This window comes from Anas acuta, chromosome 3 (assembly GCF_963932015.1).
Source record: "Anas acuta chromosome 3, bAnaAcu1.1, whole genome shotgun sequence".
NCBI classification, from domain to species: Eukaryota; Metazoa; Chordata; class Aves; order Anseriformes; family Anatidae; genus Anas; species Anas acuta.
This window is the reverse complement of record NC_088981.1, coordinates 82673640-82699611: the sequence shown is the minus strand read 5'-3', so window position 1 is coordinate 82699611 and position 25972 is coordinate 82673640. Positions and strand designations below refer to the sequence as shown.

Genomic DNA, 25972 nt, shown 5'->3' with positions numbered 1-25972 from the left:
GGTACTAAAACATCGTTTTGAAATGATAAATGGTTGCTGTTCAGTTGAGAGAGCTCCATACACAGATTCCCTGTTTCCAAGTTCACAGGATACAAACGAAGGACACAATGCAGGCGTATATTTATTTCCTAACATTTAGATGTGTTTTCAGCAGTTGTCCATCACTGTAACTGTATTATAAATCAATTGTTTGATTTTGTTTTATGGACATCTTCTTCCTAGGTTCCTTCTGGCTCCAAAATTGTGCAATAAGATTACCTTTCACTGAACATATTTCAGGAGCACAAGTTACATATTCTCTTGCCTTAACTGAAAACTGAGAATGCAGACAAATAGGAGGTACAAGATTTTCTGCTACGGACTCTTTAGGACACTCATTTCCACTAAGATGACCATTATTCTATAGCTGTCAAACACAGCTTCAGGTACGTTTACTGCTCAGCATCTGTCAACACACAGCTAATGGACTACATAACTACAAGGGAAAACAAGTATCAAAAAAGAAAAAAGGATGAGTTGATCTGTTGTATGATGATGAATCGAGATACTTGTATGTATTGCTTTTGTTCTGAAACATGCTTAGATCATGCAAATCACTATTTAACACTCCTGCAACAATGGTTTTCTGAGGCAAATTTCCATGAATAGTGAGAACTTCAGCAGTAACACAGACATTCACGTGGGACAAAACTGTGAACGCTTCACGACTAATACTGGCCTGTGTATTTTGTCCTAATGCTCCAACTGGCTTTCACCAGTCAATCTTTATTTTTTAGCTGAAGACTTATGTGTATATATATTAATTTTTTAAGACAAAAAGACTTTATATAATGATGCATTTCAACAGAATTATTGAAATTATTGAATATTCTAGCTACTACAGACTAAGTTTGAAAATTTTATGTTCTTACTTCAAACACTAATTGATTCACTAAGTGATTCACTGTTTAAAAACCCAATGGCATTGCTTGCCCTGGTCTACGTTCAACACTACTGGAAAAACCGAGGATGAAAAGAAATTCTCCTTTGCTATATATAATTTAATGAAGAGTTATGCAACACCAGAAGATAAACATTTAGTTTAAAAGGGCTTATGGGCCCCAGGGATGTCTCTATTTCCTAGAAATAACACCATTATACTGAAACAGCAGCTGCTCCTTACCTGAAAAGAGTTCATGCACTGAAGTGAAGGGGGCAGAGAGGTGGTACTCAATCCCAGTATCAGCAATAATTCCAGACAAGTTTCTGATGGAAACTTTAAGGGATGAACTCCAAAATCATTTTCCCATGCATCAGCAAGTCTGTAAATTAAAAGAAGTATATTTATATATATAAAACACACCTGAAAAACAAGTATTTCAAATGAATACTAGAATGTGCCATAGTGTTGTGATAAAAGATTCTCCTCACTTGTCACTCCTCTCCTCGTAAGTCACAGGTAAGTGTTTCTGCCAGAAATACCAGGTGCATTTAGAGCACTTTATACCTACTGCCAATTTACAGAAAGATACATAACTCAAAAGGAAAACTTGGCATACGCTAGAACAATCCACTCACATTTCTTACTCCAAGTTGAATATTTCTGAACCAAATGTTAACTGCCATTAGCAAATTCCCATCATATGATGTTTTTACACATAGAGCATTCTAGCTGGAAAATAATGCCTCCACTTTTTGTCCTTTCACTTCTGAAAACACAGGGGGGACAGACATGATTTCAAAAATTGATATTTATGATGCTCTTTAACACTAAGCACACCCAGTTCCTTTTATGCAGCTTTCTGCTTTAGATGTATTAAAAGAATTAAGATTTTTAGCGCGAATCACACCCTGTAAAACATTCTGAAAGCATGTTTCTATAAACTGTTCCTGCTACCATGTGCTGAAGAACAAGATCAGTTAAGCAAGATTAAATCAAAACATGAGAATGCTCTACATCCTATTATGCATTAAAGAAACAAGCCTGCACACACTGTCAGATTGATTAGTGATCCAGTTATTTACTAATTTTATCTGACCAGCTAGTACCATATACTCCAGACCAAGGCAGACGCCGATAATTCTCAGCAGATTTGGAAGTATTACATTTTAGAAGACAATGTTTGCTACCTTTCCATGTCCAAGACTTCAAGATTTCAATACGCAACTTTGGCATCAGCTTTCATTTCTAAATTCCTCCAGCTCTTCTGCAGACAAATTGTTCAAATTGACTATCTTTTGCTCTTGAACTCATCTGCTTGTTTTAGTCTTATCTAGAAACAGCTGAATTTTTATAAGCATATAAAAGAGTAGGCATTACTGCAAGATTCACTGCAAGTGAAAACTAAGCAAGTATTCGCACTGTCTGTGTCCTTCTGGATGATACTCATTCCCTCAAGTCTAACAAACCTTGTCTTTAAAGTCCTGCTTCTTAGATATAGACTTACATATGCATTTTTTATACATATGCTTCCACTATTAACTCTTCCCAGTGCCACCATTAGCTCTTCTACATGTCCTACTTAGCTTAAGTTACACATCTTTCTTCAGAGTCAGTATATTTTTATTTTCTTAGCTGCATTTTTAAGGAGGTAAGAAACTGGCCTCTTGAGTTTTAACTGTTTTTTTCCTTTTCTAACCTTTCCTTTTTCTCATCCTCCTTTGCTTATCTACAGGTATGTAATAATCCACTTCTGCTTCAAGACACAGAAGCAAAACCCACAGTGCACACAGGTCAGAGGGGCCTTCATCTCCTTAAAAAATAAAAATAAAAATACAGGGTTGTGTTCTTGCACTCTTTTGTTTGTTTGCTTTTAATTCACAATAAAAGAGAATTATATCACTTCTAAATTACCAGATGTACCATGTCTTTCTCAGCCCAAAGCCAGAGTGAACAGGTCACTTTGACATGAGGAGATATAAACCATACAGGGAAGGAGAAGAAAGAAGGGTGTCTGGCATGGCACCCTCTGGCATTTCAAATGGCGGTACCTTGCATAAAGGTTTCCCCACATGGCCAACACCACACCAAAGAACTGAGGCCAAAACCTGCTGCACAGCAACAGCCTTCATAATACGTAGCATGGGGCTGGAAATTGCTTCAGGCGCTGTAACTGTGCCAGACAGAGCTGGAAAAGCTGTTTAAAGCTACCGCACAAAACCTGCCTGCTAGGTGAGCAGCTCAGAAGACACCCTGGAGTATTTTCACAACTGAAAGGTACAAACCTTCAGCTAAACCTCTGGATACTTTATCTATATTAAAAGGAAGCAGGACTCTTTAAAAATAGCCTGCGAGAGGCGAAGCCCTGACTGGTCCAGAGATTGTGGGGATGTGCCAGGGGAGAACATCCAGCTCTAGATCACAGGCACTGAGCTGCCTGCAACCAAGGAGTCGTCATAATTGTAATCTAGAATTGAGTTTCGTATTTCACCATCTTTTTGTAACTTCATTTCCACACATAATTAGAAACTAACTTTTGCTATGTTCCTTACCGTGTCTCTGTTCTACATTTTTGACTGGTGATACAGGTAAATTGAGGTAAAGCTAGCAAAACTGGGGCTTTCAATTTTTTACAAATCAGCAAGTCAAAAGGCATCTTCAAACACACAGTCAGAGAGTTTGGAGACTGGAGATGATACTGTAAGGTCCTGGGGCTTGGGAAGGCGTTTCCCCATAGCAGTGCCCCTACGCAAAGAAACCGTTTGTAACTCCAGGCACTACTCAAAGCATTACAACTTAATTCAGTATCCCCATTCTATTTTTACTTCATGACTTGAAGATTTTTTTGGAGCTGCCTCCTCATATTAAAGCCCAACTCTTACAGCACTGACATTGCATTAGGGCATTTTTTTGGCTGTTGGTTTACATGGGGGAAGGACTGTTTCCATAAAGACATCTAGCCCAATTATATTATAATTCTTGTTTATTAATAGCTCAGTTATGAGCATTTCCTGAAACAATTCCAGTGTGTTCCCTTATTACAAACAAACCATGTGTGTCCTAGCACTTACAGCTCCAGGAACACTCATGTTAGGAATTAGTCTTTATGACTTATCCTTTTGCAGCATCTAACACAAGTGCTTGTGGGAAGTTTGTGCTTTGTTAGACCATGCCTCTTTGTTCTTCTTTACCCCTGAGACTCAGGGGAATATTTTGCTATAATCTTCACTGTAGAGGAAGGAGAAAAATGTCTGCTTGCAACAAAAAGAAAACAAGCCCTATTTTTTAATCTTAGTCTCATAGAACCTGTCTAAAGAGGACTGTGTCTTTTCCAGTACAGAAAAGCAAGCTGATTATTTTCTATTTACTGAATTAGCCAGATCAGTTGATAGTGACCCTCAGGAGAGCCAGTACCAATAGAGGACAACTCAGTGCTTCCACCCAAACCAAGCCCAAATGCCAACAGTTTGGTCTGGTTGAGAATTCCTTAGCCATGTAAATGAAACTGTGTTTCACTATCCTAATTTTTAAAGAAAGAGTAATTCAATTTGACATTAAGATAGGGCAAATTGCCAGAGGCAGTTTTGGGGAGGGCTAAGAAAAGACAAAAAAAAAAGAAATCAGCAGGATTCAGAAGTGCACATGGTAACTTTGGATACACGAGGGACTTTGCATGCATGTGCTCTCCTCCCTTGATTCCTAATACCTTCACTCAGCAATGAATTCTTGCTTCTAATCTGCTCTTGAGGGAAAGTAAGTTGGGCCCAGCCTGCACCTTTTGGGAACAAAGAGCCAGAACAAGTCCCTGAGAACATAGCTCATTATGCTGTCTGACAGACATAAAGAGGAGGTAAAACAACAGATTAGCTGGAAGAAGGTGAGGTTAAGAAGAAAAATAACTTATGCACAGTGACTCGTGTTTTGTACAATTCATCTTTCTGCAAACATTTGCTTTTTCTATATTGAAAAAAAAAGCCTTGAGATTCTGGGCTTTTCAGTTTGACAATAAAAATTATGACTCTCAGTATCGAATAAAAATTAATAAACTCTTCAGATTCCCTAAATCATCACAGCACACAAGACTACATACCTCAGACTGAATATGTGACAGATAAAACCTCACCACTATAGACCTTTGCGGTGTTTGGAGGAGATGTGAGTCAGGTTCAGAAATCAGGTTTTAAAACAAAAAGATGTAGTGAAACATACTTGATAAAATGGTTCAAACTAGGAGCCTGCTCTGAGTTCAGAAAAGAACATGTCAGACTGATTTTTTTTTTTCCACGGGACATTAAATCCACCTCTCTAAGTCATCATCATTCAGTTTTCCTGCCAGTGATCTCACTAACCCTAACTATTCTAAGCATCGTGTCTGTCGCTCCATCTTTCCCATTTATTTCTTTATCACCCCGTTTCTGAGAACTTTTAAGCCCCTTAGCATATTTCAACCAATTTTTCTTAAGAAAGATCTCAAATATATTAGGTTTTAGCATGTTTCAAGTTCTTCTGAAAATCAGTGTCTGAATAGTGGAAAGAAATCCAAATTAGTTACCTCATAGAGAAAAGCTACTGATGGAGCTCATCAGCAGCAGCATATATACCAGACAAACAAGTGACATTTATTTGGGACAACATTAGCAGAAACTCAATATGACATTTCCATCTAGCAAAACCAACTGCTACAAGTAAACACATTCTTCTCAAACTACTATACTCCGTAATGAGTGAGCCAAATTAGAGACTTAGTACTTTTACCTCAGCTTGACTTACCCACTCAATTTTGTGGGTACAGGGCAACTGGAAAGGAAAATCTTGTTTGGAGGTGGGAAGAAGGGTTGGTGCTAATGATACTGCCCCATAAGGGCAAAAATCAGAGCTCTTCCTGGTGTTAATCCAAACTTAAGATGCAACCCCCTACAAATGAAAATGACACCCCAAACTCACCCTTTCTGTTTCAACTACAAAATATACCGTACTCTTGGCCATGGAAACACAACAAATAGACATAAGATTAAAACATAAAACAAGACCTTCATATAACTTTCCTTTTGAGAAAGAACCACATGATGAATGCTAATCAAGCTGTTTAATATGCTTCAAGCATAAGTGTCAGAACTGAAAGCAGTACAGAAAGCAAACAGAGTAAAATTCTACTCAAGAAAGAGGCAACATATTTGGCTACTATGCTAGATGCTGATATGACATAACTATGTGCAATGTGCTAAACTTTCAAACTGGAAGGTTGAAAAAAGAAGGCAAGAAAAAAAAAAAAAGAGAAAAGCTGAGACTATTCCCCCCCCCCTTGGTTTTTTCAATACTTTCTCTAAAGAACTGGATGTGTGAAGGAAAAAACACAGAGCATGATATCATTGTCACGTTCCCATAACCAGTTAAAGAAATACAGCCAGGAAAGTAAAATTCCTACAGCAATATGAGCAAGACATTTTTAAAAAGTGAAGTGTTGTTTTCAAAGCTGTTATGGTAATAATAACGGGAAATCCAGGGAAATTTGCTTTTCTTTAAAAAATATTAGAAAATCTTTTCTGAAATTCATAGAATCATTCAGGTTGGAAAAGGCCTCTGAGATCATCAAATCCAACCACTAACCTAGCACTGCCAAGTCTACCACTAAACCACGTCCCCTAAGCACCACATCTACACATCTGCTGAATACCTCTGGGGATGGTGACTCAACCACTACACTGGGCAGCCTGTTCCAATACTTCACAACCATTTCAGTGAAGAAATTTTTCCTAATATCCAACCCAAACCTCCCCAGGTGCAACTTGAGGCCATTTCCTCTTGTCCTTATTGTTTCACTTCTTGCTTGGGAGAAGAGGCTGACCCCACTCCACTACAACCTTCCTTGAGGTTGCTGTGCTCTGCTCCCTCCAGCTGCTCCTCATACAGCTTGTTCTCTAGACGCTTCACCAACTTCGTTGCCCTTCTCTGGACATGTTCCAAGGCCTCAATGTCCTTCTTGTAGTGAGGAGCCCAAAACTGAACACAGTACTTGACGTGTGGCCTCACCAGAGCAGCATACAGGGGGACGATCACCTCCCTGGTCCTGCTGGCCACACTGCTTCTGATACAAGCCAGGATGTTAGCCTTTTTTGTCACCTGAGCATGCTGGTGGCTCCTTTTCAGCCAGCTGTCAAACAGCACCCCCAGGTCTCTTTCTGCCAGGCAGCTTTCCCTCAGCCTGTAGTGTTGCATGGGGTTGTTGTGCACCAAGTGCAGGGCCCAGCATTTAGCCTTGTTGAACCTCATAAGCTGGCCTTGGCCCATCAGTCCCACCTATCCAGATCCCTCTGCGGAGCTCTCCTACCACTGAGCAGATCAACACTCATGCCCAACTTGTTGTCATCTGTGAACTTACTGAAGGTGCACTCGATCGCCTCATCCAGATCACTGATAAAGATGTTAAAGAGAACTGGCCCCAGTTCTGAGCCCTGGGGGACACAACGTATGACCAGCCTCCAACTGAATTTAACTCAATTCACCACAACTCTTTGGGCCTGGCCACCCAGCCATTTTTTTTACCCACTGAAGTGTACACCCATCCAAGCCATGAACATCCAGTTTCTTCACAGAATACGGTGTGAAATGGTGTCAAAAGCTTTACTAAAGTCTAGATAGACAATATCCACAGCCTTTCCCTCATCTACTAAGCACATCACCTTGTCATAGAAGGAGATCAGGCTAGTCAGGCAGAACCTGCCTTTTTTAAGCCCATAGTGACTGGTTGTGATCACTTAATTCAACTAATTCTGAAAGCATGAGATGAGCAAAAATTGAAAACGAGTATTCAGATAAGACTACAGATAAGACTAAAGGTAAAACAATTACTTCCTCCAGCAGAAGTGATTGATCACAATGTTTTCAGATACATACGTTTAATTCATCAGGGATTTCTCCAATGGTCATTAAGGAATTGATCCCAATGAGTTGCTACCATGTTTATGTAAGACAGAGTAAGATGGAAAAACAGTGTCCTTAAAAGCAAGGTTTAAGACACCAAAAAAAAAAAAAAAAATTACATTTTATATTTCTAATTCCTTGACTTTAAGTACTAGCTTTTATAATTCATTGACTCTAAGTACTAGCAAACAAACCCAATTACTCAGCAGGTCATGGAACCCACCCATAATGTCCTGTGTCTTCACAAAACAAAACAAAACAAACAAACCAAAACATATTCACAGTATATCAGTGAAGTAAGAGAAATCATGAGAAAAATATTGGGAGTCTTATCAGATTTTGAAAAACTGGACAAGAACTCTTACTAGACTGCATTTTTTTTTTCCAAAAGAAATCAAGTTTCTGCTTCTTCCATTAATGGCAAAGGCATTTATCAGTGGTAATTATCCTCTACCATGCATGATAATAACTTTAAAATGCAACTGTCTCAGCAACAGACAAAACATTCTGCTTTTGAAGAGGAATAGGCGAGCCTTTTTTTTTTTTTTTTCCAGAGCTTCCCCGTCACCATCTTTGATTTACCAAGCTACTTACATTAACTTGGAGGAGTCTACAGAGATCAAAACTGGAAAATAAAAAAGCCCATACTCAGAGAACTATTCAATGTTACTGCCAAGGCACCGGGTTAATTTCACTTGTTTATTTACAATCTAAGTAAATGTGCTTTGCATTTAAGGGCTCCAAATGCTGTGAAACACTTGAAGGAGATTATTATAAGTTAGTCATGGCTTCAATGTTTTGCTGAATCAAAGCCATGCTGAAGAATCTAATATAAAAGCTGACAAAGGCTCAGCACTAACTCTCAGGGTTCACTGAATTTTGTTAAAGTTGCCCTTTCCACAAGCTGCAGCACTGATATAAATGACAGATGACTTTATTGAACCAAAGGACAAACTTGCAAAACTAAATAACTATTTGTAAAAATGATTTAATCTAAAAACAATTCTAAATTACAGTTGATGATGTGTCTATATACTTAATATACCAGGAGGCTAAGTTATTTATACTTATAATTATCCTTGCAATGATCTAAAAATGACATAAAAATCAATGCATGCTCATTAGCTTCTAAACTCTTGCCAAAATTTAAATAATATGGAACAGTAAGAAGTGCAGTGCTTTCACACTGCCTACAGCAGCCTACACCAAAATCCTTTGGAAAAAAAATTCTTTACAGAATCAAGACACTGTTTTCCTCCTAAAACAAACATCTGCAGTCTTGTTCTAACTTGGTTTATTATTCATGTTCAATAGCTGGGAATGTTCAAGTGATTTTTTGAGCTTACCCTTTTTGAGTTTATCCTTTCCCTAGGATAACCAGTTGCATGGTATTCCAAATTAACAGGTATCAAATCTCTCTGAAGAGACAATGAAGGCAAGAATGAAAATTTAACCCACTGGTGTCCTTACAAGGAGATGAGCAAGAGTAGTAGAACTTATCAAAGGGAGTAAGAGGACATACAGCAGTAACCCAGGCACCCACAGTATGAGGGGTTGCTTTTTCATGTTTAGTGTAGTGGACTACAGAGGCCTGCAACAGAAGTATTCTAGCTGCATCTCTAAGTTGTGAGCCTTTTTTCCAATGCATCACTATACAGACAGGATGAAGGTTTATTTAACTTAGAAACAGTATTTCTAATCTCCTGTAAAGTAGTCTTAACATAAAATTACTGATATTTACATCACATATTATTTAACTACACATAAATTAGTCGTATATTGTTATATGATTATATAACTATACATAAAGGAATATTAAGTAATATAAAGTATATACTATATATGTATACACATACAACCATTATTACAATTCTTTTTTCTGTGCAATGCATACTTTAAATTGAGCAACTATGTACTTCCAGCATGTGCTTCAGAAGAAGTTAGCTAGATATCCACTACAAAAACTGGTTTTAATCTTCTTATCCTACATAACATTGCGTCCTTTTTCAACTTTCCGTGTGTTACCATTTGACAGAGACAAGTTATTTAATACTAATAAGAAAGGCTTGTAATGCAAATTCAAATTTAACCTCACCGGAGTACCATCTGCCCATTGCCATAATATCTTTCAAAACGGCTGACATAAGAAGTATCAAATGTTCTTGTAATATTTCAAAGGGTCTTTTAAGTAAAATTATGCTATTTGATTGAATGAATGCTTCTGTGATTTAAAACATATTACACTTGCAGTTTTCCCATTTATAACTCCAATACGTAGCATAGATTAAGGACCCCATGCTAAAAAGTACATTGAAAGACAGGGATTAAATGGTTTTGTTTGTATTAGACAACTCCATATGAATCTTAACCACATTCAATTTATTTATATAGTTCAAATTATTTTACTACTTCTCAACATGCTTTGATTATTTTAAATTAATTACAGAAAGTCAGAGAGAAAAGAAAAAGCTGCCTACCTCAATTTGCAATGTACAGGTCAAATTATCTTTCTTTTTGTTTACATCAACCAACATTTTTATTAGACTCAGCTGTCCTTTCTTTACTTAAATGTAACTACAGTGGTTTTGTTGCAGTTATTCAAAAATGTTATTAGTAAAAATTAGTCCTGTGTTTAGCCCACAGATTTTTTTCCCTCAAAGTAGAAAAGGATGAAAACAGAAAAACAGCATTAGCACATTGTGCCAACACAGATATGGTTGTTTACAAGTAGATTACTCCTTCAAAGCACAGAAACCTATCTCCACAAAATACAACTATTTTCATGGCAATAAATCTTGAGATTTTAATCCTGTCCAGGAGTAACTTTGCCTTGGAGCATGTAATTTCCAAGTAATGCTCAACATACTTCTCCAGACTAAAGGTTTTTGGGTGTGCACCAACTGCTTTTTTACATTGCCTTGCCTCCTCCAGCTGGCTGCTATGTAATTTCCAAAGCATTACTTTTCAGTTGTAAAACCTATCAGCCATAAAGTACTTTCATTCCACTGCAAAACAGCACTAATTGTACAGTATCTGCAGAACACAAAACAGAGCTTCAGCTGCAAGAAACGCTGAAATAAAACTTAAGCATCACAGGGAAGGATTAGCAGGTGTTCACCTATCCTGCAACCTTTACGCTGAAGATTCACGGTATCTAAAACAAATGTCTGAAAAGCTAAATCAAGCACCAGTGGATAAGGCAGACTTTCGTTCACCTAGATGAGTGGGACCATGAACATTTGCAAATATACTAAATCTAAAATTCATGACAGTACTCATACCATGCACAGATGGTCAGTGAGTACATCTATGACATTATCATCTTTATTTAGTTTCAGCACCAGGTAAGCAAAAATAGGCTGATCATAGAATGAAGAGAAAATTTAATTTGAGGGAACTGACCTTGGAGATAAAATCCCAAGCTAGCCAGGTACTTCCCATGACATGTCCTACCAGCAAAACCACAGTCTAAAAAAGGCATAGCAGCATCTAGGTCCATAAAGCCACCCCATAACAGTAACTGCATATGGGGAGGGAAATTCTTTCTTCATTTATCTGCAAGATCAAGACTTTGTGGCAGAAGATAAAGCTGCAAAAGCAGCAAGCTGCAAAAAAAATAATCATCAGTTAGTTATAATTTTCATCAGAGCATCTGACTAAGGAATACAAGCTCACAGAGAAAACAAAGCTCCTGCTGAGCTTTTGATGCTCAAATATACATAGACTAGAATAATTTCAAGCTGGAAGGGACCCAAAGAACCATCAAAAGTCCAACCCCTCACCCCACACAGGACCACCCAAAAATCAGACCATATGTCTGAAAGTATTGTCCAAATATTTCTTGAAACTAAAGCAGGCTCGGTGCCATAACCACTGCCCTGGGGAGCCTGTCCCAGTGCCCGAGCACCCTCTGGGTACAGAACCTTTCCCTAACACCCTCTCCTGTCCCAGCTCCATGCCGTTCCCTTGGGTCCTGTCGCTGTCCCCAGAGAGCAGAGCTCAGCACCTGCCCCTCCGCTCCCCTCGTGAGGGAGCTGCAGGCCGCCATGAGGCCTCCCCTCAGCCTGCTCTGCTCGGGGCTGAACAAACCAAGGGACCTCAGCTGCTACTCATATGTCTTGCCCTCCAGACTCCTCACCATCTTGTAGCCCTCCTTTGGAGGCTCTCTAATAGATTTGTATCCTATAAATACAATACCAATAGTAAGAAAACATGGAAGGCAATTCAATGCATTCACAATATATTTTCCTTAAACTGCTTTTTAACATTCTTTACGTCATTTTTGCTTAGCTGGGTGCAAAAGCAGAACTCACTGCTCTTCAAAGAAGCAGCTTTGCTTAATTAAGGAGTTCTTGTACAAAACCAAGAAGGCACAGGAGCTTAGCTCTTGCTGGGTGTTGGCTGAAGTCTGTTGTGACTGCTCTTGAAGATCCGTACCATGAAGAATAGTTGGCATAGCTCCAACGTACAATGTAACTGCAGCAAAGCAATGTAGTCCCACCAAAAGAAAAAATAAATTACTCTTGTAAAAACTGCATGGCCAATGCTTTAGAAAGAGCTGCTTCAGTTTAATGGCTGTTAAGACTTTAAGCTGCAGTTTTAGAATGTCTTACTGCATCCCAGGTGGAGAGAATTAAAATAATTTTGCTGGAAACAATAAAAATACAGACTGCTTTAGCCACATCACTGCTGATGAACAATGCATCATACTGGAGGCACTGCTGATGGCCATCACCATCTCAAATTAGCAACAGTTCTATCATGACTGTAGACTGCAGGGTTTTTCTTAGTTGAAGTCAAAGATATTCCTACAGCACAGCATGAAGGACTAACTTTGCCTATCCCTTGAAATACTTTTATTTATCTTTAGCACTTCTTGATACCTTCCTGGGATACACTTCACTCTAAATTAGGACAGATGGCATGTTCTTTACCTCATGTTATGCATAACTAGTCTACTGCGCTGGGGATGGATGCAGATGACACAGAGCAGCGTGCTATTGACCTACTGCTCAAAGCCAGACTAGTCCAGCCCCCTGCTGAGCAGGATCACCTAGAGCACATTGTGCAGGATGGCATCCAGGCGGGGTTTGGGTATCTCCAGAGAAGGAGACCCCATAACTCTCTCTGGGCAGCCTGTCCCAGTGCTCTGTCACCCTCACAGCCCCCTCACATTCAGCCAGAACCTCCTGGGCTTCAGTTTGTGCTGCCCTCTCGCTGGGCACAACAGAAAAGAGACCGGCTCCATCCTCTCAACACCCTCCCCTCAGATATTTATACACATGGATGAGGTCTCCCCTCAGCCTTCTCTTTTCCAGGCTAAACAGGCCCAGCTCTCTCAGCCTGTCCTCATACAAGAGGTGCTCCCTCCAGGCCTCTCGTCATCCTTGTAGTAGCCCTCCTCTGGACTCGCTCCAGTAGCTCCGTGTCCCTCTGGTACTGGGGAGCCCAGCACTGGACACAAAGGCTCCAGCTGTGGCCTGAGCAGGGCGGAAGAAAATGCTGCTAGCAGAGGATGGTTTCGATCCATCGACCTCTGGGTTATGGGCCCAGCACGCTTCCGCTGCGCCACTCTGCTTCTTAATGCAGGCAGCAGCACCACTGACCTAAAAAGCCAGTATGCAAGCAGAATATTCCAACCCTGAGCTTCCAAATTAAAAAAAAATAATAATCTGATATTTATTTAGGGCATGCAGAAAATAAGGGCCATGCCCCTAAACTGGACAAACAGGTAAGCCTTCTCAAGAAACTGACATCCTGAAGGGTACAAGTACGCAGCAGTGCTGTAGGAAAACAAAGGCTGCTGTAACAGCTACTGGACACCGACTGCTGACATGAGCTTGCTTACCCCACAGTAAATACAGTGTAATTCCAGACAGCTCACCCTTGAAAGATTCATGAAAAGGATCTGGACACGCCTGCAGAAGTGGTGAACTCAGTTTTATGACATTACAACAACGTCACGCCTGATGCTTCAGTAGTGCCTCTGTATGAATGGAATGTGCACGTTAACTCCCAACTCAGAGGAGCAGTCTTACAGGTTTGGTAATAGGAAGTCAGAATTAAAGCTTAATGCAGAAGAGCAAACACAATGAAAATAGCAGAAATTTATCCAAGGGAAGACTGAATGAAATAGTGTAGGCATTTTGTCAGTGTGTAACTCTGAAGAAAGGAGGAATGACTAATTTATTGACATAATGTTTATGTTTGGAGCACAAAGTTTCTCAACACACAGATTTCTCAAATTTCACTAAAAGAAATTAAAAAATAAAGCAACCCTGATGATTCAGAAGTGTGTAACGTAACTTTTTACACCACACTATTGCCTCTTGTAAAATCTTTTTCATAAAAAAAATGAGGTTCATTTTTTTTAATTTAATTCAAGTCTAATTTTACATCAGATTTGTCGTTTCCAAGCCCTTAGAAATTCTATCATTTTCTAATTACTGCAAAAAACAGGAGGGAGTTGAAAATAAAGTATCTCATGAAATATATTCCATTTAGTTCTTCTATAGCTTCCTAGGAGAAGGCAGTAGGGACGTGAAACTGAAGTCCCAACAGAGGTATACATGAGCAAAAATTAACTCACAGACACAGAGCAGGGATTTGAGTGCTGATGAGTAAGGTTAAGAAATCACATTAATTGTAAAGAGAATTAACCCTCTTGTTATGGCATAAGGCAGATCTTTTTCACCTTCTGATTTCTTCGGTGTCACAAATAGATTCCTTCTAACAAGGATAAAAGTTTTCCACTGCTTAAAATTCAAGTGCTGTCACTGCATTTTTAAGAATATACTGATGGTTAGTAGTAAATTTGGCTTTGGGGTAAAAGGACACAGAGGAAAGTAAGTTCATACTTCTGTCCATGATTTCAGCTCTACCTTTATAAAATTCTCATCATTTTTAAAGTGCACTGGACTGTCTGAAAAGAACCTTTGCTTTGCATGGCTAACCACAGAAAAGTTTTTGTCTTTAATAAGGGCTTAGATAAATAATCCCAAATCCCAGTGGGCCTTGTTAAGGCAACATCATAAAATTTTTACACTTCCTTATGAGTTTGGGGAAAAAAAAGTCTATGTATCAGTCTGAGCTCACGCTGACTAATGTGGCCTTAGGGAAGGGACTGTTGAAATGCATGCGTATTGCCATTAGAAATGGATTTATAGATGCAATTATGATAAATCAGCATGGGTTTATTAAGTAATGATTAATTGTTTAAAAACTTACTGATTTTAGAAACCATGCAGAACCAAAATGTGCAGAACTAAAGTTTAAATGCTGTAAAGCTGGTAAGTTGTTGGTTCTGTGCATTGCGTGCACCGGGAGGTATTTGTGTCACTCAGATTTAGGTAACCAGTGACCTGACTGATGAGCAGGGATAGGAGAGCTGATGGAGACGGCCCCCAGCTGGTCACCCTGCCTGGATGTCTGAACCGCTCATCACTCATTTCCTAAATTGACATGGTTCACGGTGCAGCATCTTTAAGCAACCCAAAATTGGCAACAATTTACTTTCAGCCATATGCTCTGAACTGCAGCAGTTGAGGACTTGACTGTCAGGTGGCTCAGACATCCGTGCTGCAAAGGCCGGGCGAGCAGCTGGTACGGTAACCTCAGCAGCCAACCCAAGACCGTGACTGAAAAGCAGGCTTGGCTTAAGTGGGACAGTCGAAGTTCCTCATCGAGTCAGTGTAGGGAGAGGAGCAGCGATGTGGTGTGAACCCTTGGCAGGCAGCAAACCCCGTGAGCAAACACCAGCCCCTAGCAGCACACAGATGGAGTCTCCAATGTCCTACCCCACTGGCACTGATTTCAGGCCTGTGATCGGGGCTGGAGACTAGCTACAAAGAGTAACACTTACTGAGAATTATCAACCAGGCAAGTGGCAAAGAAGAATTAAAAAAAAAAAAAAAAAAGAGAAATAAAGTCAAACTGAATGCACAATGCTCTGTATAATCAGTGATCGCACAGCATTGTTCTTGCCCAGTACCTAAAACCCTGGCTTGCACAGGCACGGCATTAAAGCTCTTTGCTTAATGTTCTCATGCAGGTTATTCATACTAACTGTGCCACGCGAAGATTTGCATATGCTCCATAAACCTTAATACCCTTTTTAAGACCTATTATACCAAGCAGGAGGCCATTTCTGAAGCTGAAATGGATTTTCAGAACAATATAAAGATAAAAATGTTTTCTGGCCCCTGATTTTTAAACCTTCGGGTAAAACTAAATCATTTCCACAGTGCTGCTTATATTCCATATTGAAGTATATACAAATACCACACACTCCAGAACATTATGCCTGAATCCAAAGGGAGAAGTTATCTTGCTGTACAAATAAAAGTTGTAATCACTGTTCACAAAAAGCTCTCAGCTTGCTGCTTTAAAGTTATTCAATTTTTTTCTTCTGCTGTACTGACTTCATAAGAGAAGCAAATTCAGTATTTCACAACATAATTACAATAACCTGCAGCCAAGTGAGGAACATCACAAATCACAGAATCAGTTGATCCCGAGAATTCACAAACAGCACAATGTATTGGTTCCACTCATTCAATCCACACCATTGCCAAACAAAAGCTTAATTACTAAAGTCAATATTTCACATATGCCATATTTCCCTTTTACGACTTAAACTATAATTTCCCTGGAACAGTTTACTTTTATCATTTTCCTTATTCACTGATGTGATTGTAGCAAAATTTGTACAGATGTCTGCTCTACACAGGGTAGGACACGACACTGGCATTAAAATATCAGGTGTAGCTACAGGTCAAATTTAAATAGCAATTAAATACTAAACAAATAAATTAAACCAGCAGTAAAGCACACAACTTCCTTTCCTAAAAATGAGCTTTAAAACTAACTGCAAATCTAGAGCACACAACTTTCCACTCGCCTCTTTTTCCTGTCCTCAGCCAATGTGTCTTCACACAACAGCCAACTTTCCTCTGGAAGTACTCCTCCATAAATAACTTCCAATGCTTCACAAAAGTGTCCCTAATTTTTAAACCTCCTCCCCTCTGAGCTAATTGCCAGGTTTTCCCTTTCAACTAGTCAGAAGCTTTCACCCTTCATTAAGGCAGAGATTTATCAGTGTCTGCATAATGCACAGTTAAGTTCATGAAGCCCTCTGCAGCACTTACGTGGTTGTCCATGGAGTCCTGCTGCATGCACGGAGCAGAGCTGAAGGAATCACACAAGCCATCAGCTGCCCTTCTGAGATACCACCATGCAAGCTACAGAGAGCACACACACATACCTAGACATAGCCAAATAAGTGAAAACAGACTATTTTGGCTCTTTATTTTTTGTGAGCTTTCTTAAAATTTTATGGATCAAGAGCAAATAAATCTGGTCTCAGCTTAGAAGCATGAGGAAAAAAAAGGAAGGCATACAGCCCAGTAGCTGGGTTCTGGACATGAGCAAGAGTAGCACTGGAAGTGGAAAAAAAAAAGAAAGAGAGGATTTAAATGGAAAATTAAATCTAGGTTAAGTCAAAATTTAATTTAAGGTTGAATTTTAATTAATCAAGTCAACACTTTAGAAGAAATCCTTCCCTCAGAGGGTGGTGAGGCCCTGGCACAGGCTGCCCAAAGAAGCTGTGGATGCCCCATCCCTGGAGGTGTCCAAGGCCAGGCTGGATGGGGCTTTGGGCAACCTGGGCTGGTGGGAGATGTCCCTGCCCATGGTTGGGGGTTGAACTGGATGGGCTTTAATGTCCCTTCCAACCCAAATCATTCTGTGATTTCATATAAAGTCAGTGCTGAAATAGGAGTTGATGTTACAGACAGAGAAAATGAAGATTTGATGAAAGGAAGTAAAGAAGGCATGCAAAGACTGATTCACAGCCACCAGAACAGTGAAAACAGAAGACTTTGAGTAGGCTTGTTCATTCAAAGAGGAGATGCAACAGCAGAAAGGAAGGCAGCTGCAGATAAACTACTACAAATCCTTTGCAAATAAAGTTAATTAGAATGGACTTCAGACATAGGAAAACACATTAAGGTGTTAAAAAAAAAAGACAAAAACAACACAACATCACACTTGATAATTAATGATCTTGTTGACCAAGAGCCAAATTGAGACTGTGGTACCAGTGTGGCTCTCAACACACATGCTAACTTCACACCCTGAAGAGAGAGCAAACATACAGTGAAGGTGAACTGGGAAGTCTTTTGGTAGGTCTGTGACACAGCCAGTGCACTAAACCAGAAAACATCTCCAATACAGAAAGCTCATTTATTTCCCTGCAAGAAAAAGAAACTGTGTCAAAGCATTCCTTTTTGCAATTTTGTCATAGAATTATGGTTTGAGTTGGAAGAGACCTTTAAGATCATACAGTTCTAGCCTCCTTGCACGGGCAGGGACACCTTCCACCAGCCCAGGTTGCCCAAAGCCTCATCCAGCTTGGCCTTGAACACCTCCAGGGATGGGGCATCCACAGCTTCTCTGGGCAGCCTGTGCCAGTGCCTCACCACCCCGAGTGAAGAATGTCTTCCTAAGATCTAATCTAAATCTCGCCTTTTTAGTTTAAAACCAATATACTTTGTCCTATCACCACACACCCTGGTGAAGAGTTTTTTCCCCATCAAAGAGCTTCTCCCCATCTTCTTATCATGCTGCATCTTAAAAGCATTTATGCTTCTTGGCAATGTTATTCGTACTGAAAGGTTTTGCAGGAACCTCACTGCTCAGATATTAGAAACCTTCCAATCTCCAGTTTAACATCTTCATAATCAACCATAACAGTATGATCTCTTCAATTTCTTCTGAAGGCAATCAATGAACATTTAGAGTTATCTGGTACCCATTGCTACATTATTTTCAGCAATTTGCTGAGTAAAGACTTGCATCATACATAATTGGTGATACCAGGAAGTCACCAGGATAATTATATTATATAGAATGGCCCTATGCATAAAGAAAAGCTGCAGAGGTGCTAGAAGGGTCTGCAAAATTTCTATGTTGTTTCTATTGTTGTCTTCTCAGCAACTGATTTCCTTTTACAGAAGCCAGTGAGAGCTTCAGCACTTTCAGAAAGAATAAAATACCATCTCTAATAAAACAATCTCTCAACTCAAACAGGTGTTTGCATTTCTTAGTCATCATGAAATGCTTTAAAACTTAGAGGCCTTAATAATATTAATGACATGAAGCCCCTGCTGTTTGAAATACAACAGCTGAATATCAACTCACAGAAATAATATGCAAGTAGTTGGAAATACAAAGTCTCAAAAGACAAATTTTTAGGTATGGCTACAACCAGTAAAGCTCACTTGTTAATGGTATTAAATGCAAAATGCACTGAATCATTAAACATCTGACGGATCATCTTAGAGCAACGTTTCAGTCTTGTTTTCAGAAGATGATTCTTTACATTACCAGCACTAGTTCCAGCTGGTCAAAACAATTGTGGATTCTCTTTCTTTCTTTCCAATTAAAAAAAATATTCCTCAACTTCTGGAGGAAGTTCAACATCTGGAAAAAAAAAATAGTGTAAAAATACATAGAAACATTTCAGTAGTTTTCTATGCATTTGTTTCCATCACTAAATATCAACTTTGGACAAAGAGGAGGAAATACAATATATTGCTGAATCTTTCTGCTTTATAAGGAACACAGGACAGTTGGGAAGCTAGCAAGAAAGGGAAAAAAAGTGCATACAAAAGTGCAACTACAATGCCTGACACCTCATCAACATCTCCATATTGACATAAAACAATTGGGGGTCGGGGAAGTGTCAGAAAAATCAACTTCCACCAGGAAAAGAAAAAATGTGCTTCGGTTAGAAAACGACTTCTACCAACTCTGCTGTTGTAGCCTCAATCAATATCAACTGAACTGACTAGTAGGAGCTTAAAAGCCCAAGCTGGAGCACTGGGGGTAGGGGCATGTGGGTCAAACAAATGCCCACAGTTATTCCCAGAAGAGCCGTCTTCAATGAGACACTGCACAATTTTGCTGTCCCCAGGAAAACCAGCAAGATCAGGATCCACAGGAGCACTCCAGTGATTGCTGTACTGCTGTCTCCAGGAGTACAGATGACTCCATAAAATCTATTCGTATCACTGTGAGGTAAAGAAGAAGTTTGAAGGCTTAGCAAGTATTCTGGTAGTGCATACATGCTGGGAAGAATGTAGACCAAACGTAACACTCTTTTAACCACACACAGAGGGGAAATGGGCACAGTCTATCCTACAGCTGACTTCTGGGTAGATCTAACAGTCCTGCCTTCGGCAATTATTTGACTGAAATTCAGCAATGTACTTGTCTGAAAATCTAAAATTCTGCAGCAGTTTTATTCCCTGGAACAATACCTTCCACCTTTCCAGCCAGATCTCCTCCCCTTCTGCCTTGCACATTCATATCCACAAAGGCATCAATTATTATGCCTATTAGTCATACAAATTATTTCATTTATAGCTTAAGGCCAGTATTCAGAGGACCCAGCAAGAGAATTGCTTGCTCTGTTTATCCTCGATGCTACAGCATTCAAAATAAGCATCCAGCAGCAATATCCTATTGTTAGCACACAGACATTCAGCAAACAAACGGAAATATCCTCAACAACTTCACAAATTAGCCTTCCATGGTCTCGAGTCATATGCTCCCAATTTGCTTGTGCCTTACTGATATATAAAGTACTGCAAGTAAAATTAGCAGCCTAAATCATTTCATTAATCTAAGTATTGTTAGTTTACACAGCCTGTCATGGAGAAATACAATAGAGACAACAAATGCTAATTAATTTAAAACAGCTCAAGGCTCTAGAATTCAGAAAACCAAGTTTTGAGGTTTAAGCAGTTCTTGTCAGCAATCTGCCTAAAAGACTTTTGTAAGTTGCTTTTTTTTTTTTCCCCACTCTTTGCTAATTATAGGATTCCTTCCTGCTCAAATAGATCCTGTCATTTAAAAGGAATCATAGGTGTTGAGTATTTACAGTTTTCAAGTAAACCCAACAGTCTTTAGAAGTCTATCAGAAGCAAATTCTATGCACCTAAGTGAAAAGCTGCTATAGTTCAACCTACAATTACAACAATATCCTCAGTGTATCATGACTATGACATTTTGGCTATCCAGCTTTCAAAAAAGCAGTGTTAAAGCAAAATGAATATAACAGAGAGATACATGCCTTATAGTAGGACTTGCATAGATATGACATTGCTGACCCTCCAGCAAACTGGTCAGTAAATCGAAATATAATTATCAAGAATGCTGCATGATGTAGCACCAGGATAAAGTTTAGGTTCTCCATGTCTCTTTTGCCAGTATGAATACAGAATTTTGTTCACTAAATCCCCCAATACTAGATCTAGAGGCAACTCACTTAAAACAACAGTAGATCAGTTTAAAAGAGATTGAAAGAATATTTTTACACCTGTACTGAGCTTCAGGAACGTGCTGTTCCTGAATTGTGGAGGCAGACAGCACCAGTAAGATCAAGAAGTGTTTACACAGAAGATGGTCAAAAGATGCTTGGGATAGTACTAGAGGAAATAGGCAGGACTGTATCCTCTTCACATCCTTAATGAGATAACTACATAAACTGAGTAGTAAAAGGCAACTCATGTGCTCCTGTAAGTAACACCTCATGATCTCAGTGAGAGGATAGTGGGCTAGTTGGAACACTGATTTGGCCCAGCACGAAATTTCTTATATTCTTATGTTCCTATAAAAGCTGAATTAACTACCTGACTGTTTCAGCCTATAAATTTTAAATTAGTTTTAGACAGTCTTGCTGCTTTTAATTCTCATTTTTTCCCAATCCAATTCATCATTTCTCTCACGCAAATTCTGATAGTACCAGAAGATCTGAGCAACTGTAACGCGAATGACAGAGACATGGGAGCCACCAAAGTTGTGCTTTACTAATCAGTGTTTCACTAATAAATACGAAGAGTAAGGAAGATGATACATAAGACTGAATTGCATTTTTGCTTTACCATATTACAGAATGACAAATCCTGATTTCAAAAGCACATTAAATGTGATAGGAAATCTTGACAGCATATTTATCTTTTTCTCTAAAAAATTGGAAGCCAAGAAATAAATCAGCAGTTGTACTTGCATTCAATTTCTTAGTTGCACATTACCAGTTACTGTGTGTATGGTATTTAACACTTCTAATGCACAGTACAACAGCAGTACCTTTCAAGACGCGTAGACAGAGAAGCATTTTTTATGCTACACAAGGCAAAAAAAAAAAAAGATTATCTGGATTAGGACTGCAATTTTTATTATTTGAAAAAGTCAGAGCCCTATCTCCTTTGACTTCAGTGCTAAATTTCAAACACCATAAGCAACAAGCCCAACTGGAATGACAACATGAGCAAAATCTGAGCCAAAATAGAGACCTCCTTTGGTAGGCAAAGTTCTCATTCTAACATTTTTTTCTCTAATTCGGTTAGTACTTCTAAGACTATTTATAATTGGAAAGATTAGATACCAAAAATATGACAGCTCCAGAGAGCTGGGAAGATATATGCGTGTTTAGGAACAAGAATAAAGTTCTTCAGTAACAACCATAAAAGGCTGTTGTACATGGCAGGTCTAGTTTCAACAAACACCAGTCTGGGTGTTTCTCCTGAAAGCTATACTTACTAAGTTGCATACATCTTTTTCTAGAGGTTGGAAAGGATGTTACCAGTATTGAAGAACAGTTCTTTTCAAGAGTAATCTCTAGCTAAAGAAAAATAATAATAATGCAGTTCAGTGGGCTATATAGCTCCCCCATGTCTCTCCCAAACTCAGAGGAGTATTTTTCTTGCCTGCCTGCCCCAAATCCCTTGACTGGCATCAGACTGCGTCTTTCAAAAAGCTTTTCCTGCCTGCTCTGCTCAGCTCTTTCAGCCAGCCCATCTGTGGTGTCAGTTCTCTTGATACCACTAAAGAATCCATGAAGGGACAGGAAAAAAAAAGAAAAGATTATCTGAAATAAAACAGATCCTTTACAGTCCATTTACAGTCACACCCACTCATTTAATCATTCCAGAGATAGCACAACAAGCTTCTTAAACTACAAAACTCACTGTAAGGAAACCACAGAACAGTGGAAAATTGGTCACTCCTCAGTCAGTCAAGTCTCGGTCTGTGTGCTCACTGCGTATTTTCTACAAGCAAGAGATACTGAAATACTAGGAAAAGGCATTCTATTGCAGACATACAAGAATCAGTGATATACTATAGCATTAAAGAAATTTCAGACAATTTTAGGACAGCTTGATACTTTTATGAGAGGTGAATTACTGTAGAATCATATACAGAATGAGCCGTTCTTGGGACAACTTGACGTTCTGCAATCCATCAGTAACTGAGCTTCATAAACCTCTCACTGTACATGGACACTGATGTAATCATAGAACTCTAATAAAAGCACTCACACTCCAAAAAAAAAAAAATGTTTTGAGCCACAAACTCATTTTTTTTCCTACCTTAATCTATCCCTTTACAACTAATAAAAAACACATGAACAATTTCTGGAAGTTGCTTTTCAGCTTTCATTATCTCAAACGATAAGCAGCAAATTCTTACCTAGGAGGAGGCTTCTGCAAAAGCTGTAAACCGTTGAGAGAGTCTCTAGATGCGTATGAGAAATAAAAGCTATCAATATTTTTTGACAAACAAAGCTTTGCCTAGCACACTACTGTGTAGGGAGAAGTATGATTACCTGTACCTTCCCAAATATTTTCTGAGATGAACTCCCAGTCAAATTGCTGTGTGACCTTATTTTCAATTTTCTTCATGCATTTTTACAACACTCGCGCTTCAGCAGTATTTAACATTATCACTCCCAGCAGTCAAGGTTGTTTGTATAACATGTTATTTGCCGAGAACCTGTTACTTGAAAGGAAGACCTCTCCTGTCTGCACAGCAGATTTGTAGGTGGAGAAAAGGAGCCTTGCTGAGAGAGAGTGGCAGGCGCCAATAAATATCACAGTAAGAACAGAGCTGAAAATGCATGGGGCATCCTTCACCAAGGAATGACAGCACACTAGTCCTCTGCATATAGTTCCAACTAATTTGCTGCAGGACTGCTCATAAAGATCCCGTAACTGCCGTGAGCCTAACTGCAGGCAGATCTACCCCAGACTCATGCTATCACACACAGGACACATGTGTTTCTAGAGCTGTTTAATAGCTGAAGTAAGATGCAAAGGCTGCATCAATACAGCACTTCAAAGGCAACCCTCAAAGATCAGTGGAATAGGGCTCTGTGAGGAGAAATGCCAAGAGCCACACTATAAATAGCGTGTCTGGATATACCTAACCATGTCTTAACTTCACAGTGCCTTTTGAGCTGCTGAATGTCCTCAAGTGACACAATCTAACATACCGAGCTGGTTGGAAAGAAGTACCTGGAGCAAAGCTCTTAATAATTAACTCCCAAGGCTCCACAGGTGTCCCTGGTCCTGTTCGATTCTGTATCTCAGACACTATCCTAGAGATGCTTCTCTCGTTCACAGACAACACAAAGCTCAGAACGATGTTGTAGTCCCTTAGAGCAGACTATAGGCTCCAAAACCTTGGCAGTATTTCAAAGGCATGTGTGTATGCAGAAACAAGCAAATGAAGTAGTATTATTGGAATGTGGTGTCTCAAACACCTGTGAAACTTGCACTATTCAAGAAATCAGATGTTTTGTTCAGAATTCTTGAAATAATGCTTGAGAACTAAACACAAACACACTGCATTAAGTAGGTTGCACTGTTTCTTGGCATTTTTTTCCTCTGATGTTTTTACACTGCTGTTTGATACAGAAAGACCTCAGCCTCATTGCACATACAGGCACCACTCCAAGTCAACTGATAAATGAGTTAGTGGAATCAGATTCAAGCACTTATGTCCTTTTCATTGTGCTCTACTAGAAAAATAAGATTGGGAAAACAATACTAAAGCAACAGTAACTGTGGTTTCTGCACCTCAGAAGGAAAAAGTACAAAGTCATATCAACCAATATCAAACAAGAACAACCAGCTCTCCTCTCCCCACAACATTCATATGAAAGAGTTTTCCTAGAGAATTAGAGGAAACTAGAAATGCACATCATATCAGTTTTAAAACAAACAAACAAAAGAAAGAAAAGAGAGTTTGAATATTTTTGCTCTTTTGCCCAAATCCTTTATTTCTGTAAGAGCAGAACTGGGAGCTGTGATCAACTCACAGAAAAAAAAAATAAAAAATTAAAATAAAATAAAATAAAACTAACCCTTCCCTCATTTTCAACTGTGAGCAGGTACAGGGCTTTTTTTTTTTTTTTTTTTAATAATTGGTCCACCTAAGCCCCTAATATATTTGAGTCACATAAAAATCCACATCCACCATGTATTTTAAATATTTACTTAGGTTTATGCTTCAGTTTACTTCTACACAACATATCAGTACCACAACGGCAACATATCAGACAAAAAATATTTAATTAAGCCTGCAGACACTAAAATCAATACTGTGCAAATGAAAATATATTGCTGCTAACTCATATGAACCAGTGCCGTTCAGCTGCATACCCACATCTAACGTGACAGTTAAATACATCCTTTTGAGTTAACATTACAGGAAATAAAACAGCAGTTTTAATCACACTATTTAATTTAGATACACTTTTTTACCATGTTCAGATTCAAAAGCCATATTTTCTTCATTCCCAGTAACTTTTAACCTTAGACAGTTACACTAAAAGTAAAGTCCAACTTCCCTAGGCAGTCAGTGTAAGCTGAGAAAACTATCTTGGAAAGAAGAACTGTTTTCCACAGAGGAAACTTGAAGTAGTTACCTACTCATCTGCTCTAGGCAACATGCTCTGTGGTTTCTGCTTGAGCACAGGGCTGGACCAGATGACCTGCAGAAGTCCCTGCTGACCTCAACCATCCTATTATTCTGTGATCTAAAAGCTACAGGCAATTGCAACACTGAAGTAGACCGAAACCAACAAAATAAATCCTTTTAATTTATTTAATTATTTTAAACCTACATGCACTGGTTATACGACTGAAAACTGCCCAAATTTTGTCCTTCATAAAGTGATGTGGGCTACTACCCATGGTGCAAAATGGGCTAACGCACTAAACAAGAGGGTTCCTGCTCCTGCACATGATCTTAGGTAAAAGGATGAATTAGCATAGTTCATAACAA

The 25972-nt window shown here is 39.1% G+C and overlaps 1 protein-coding gene and 1 non-coding gene across 13 annotated transcripts in view; both read right to left on the bottom strand.

Moving 5' to 3' along the window:
- The window catches only part of UBE3D (ubiquitin protein ligase E3D), an 81722-nt gene that overhangs the window by 34356 nt on the left and 21394 nt on the right, over positions 1-25972 (bottom strand). For 7 of the 12 annotated variants that reach the window (XM_068678083.1, XM_068678089.1, XM_068678091.1 and 4 more), the window contains exon 9: positions 1163-1301. The exons of 1 other annotated variant lie outside the window; for it this stretch is intronic. In XM_068678083.1, coding sequence (XP_068534184.1) covers positions 1163-1301 — 139 coding nt within the window. Of the gene's footprint in view, positions 1-1162; positions 1302-11242; positions 11446-18355; positions 19322-19673; positions 19912-25972 lie in introns of those variants that run through there. 4 more of the 12 variants (XR_011095220.1, XM_068678084.1, XM_068678094.1 and 1 more) reach the window with 4 other exon arrangements.
- TRNAM-CAU (transfer RNA methionine (anticodon CAU)) lies at positions 13347-13418 on the bottom strand. Its single transcript has one exon. It is a non-coding gene; the product is annotated as a tRNA-Met (tRNA).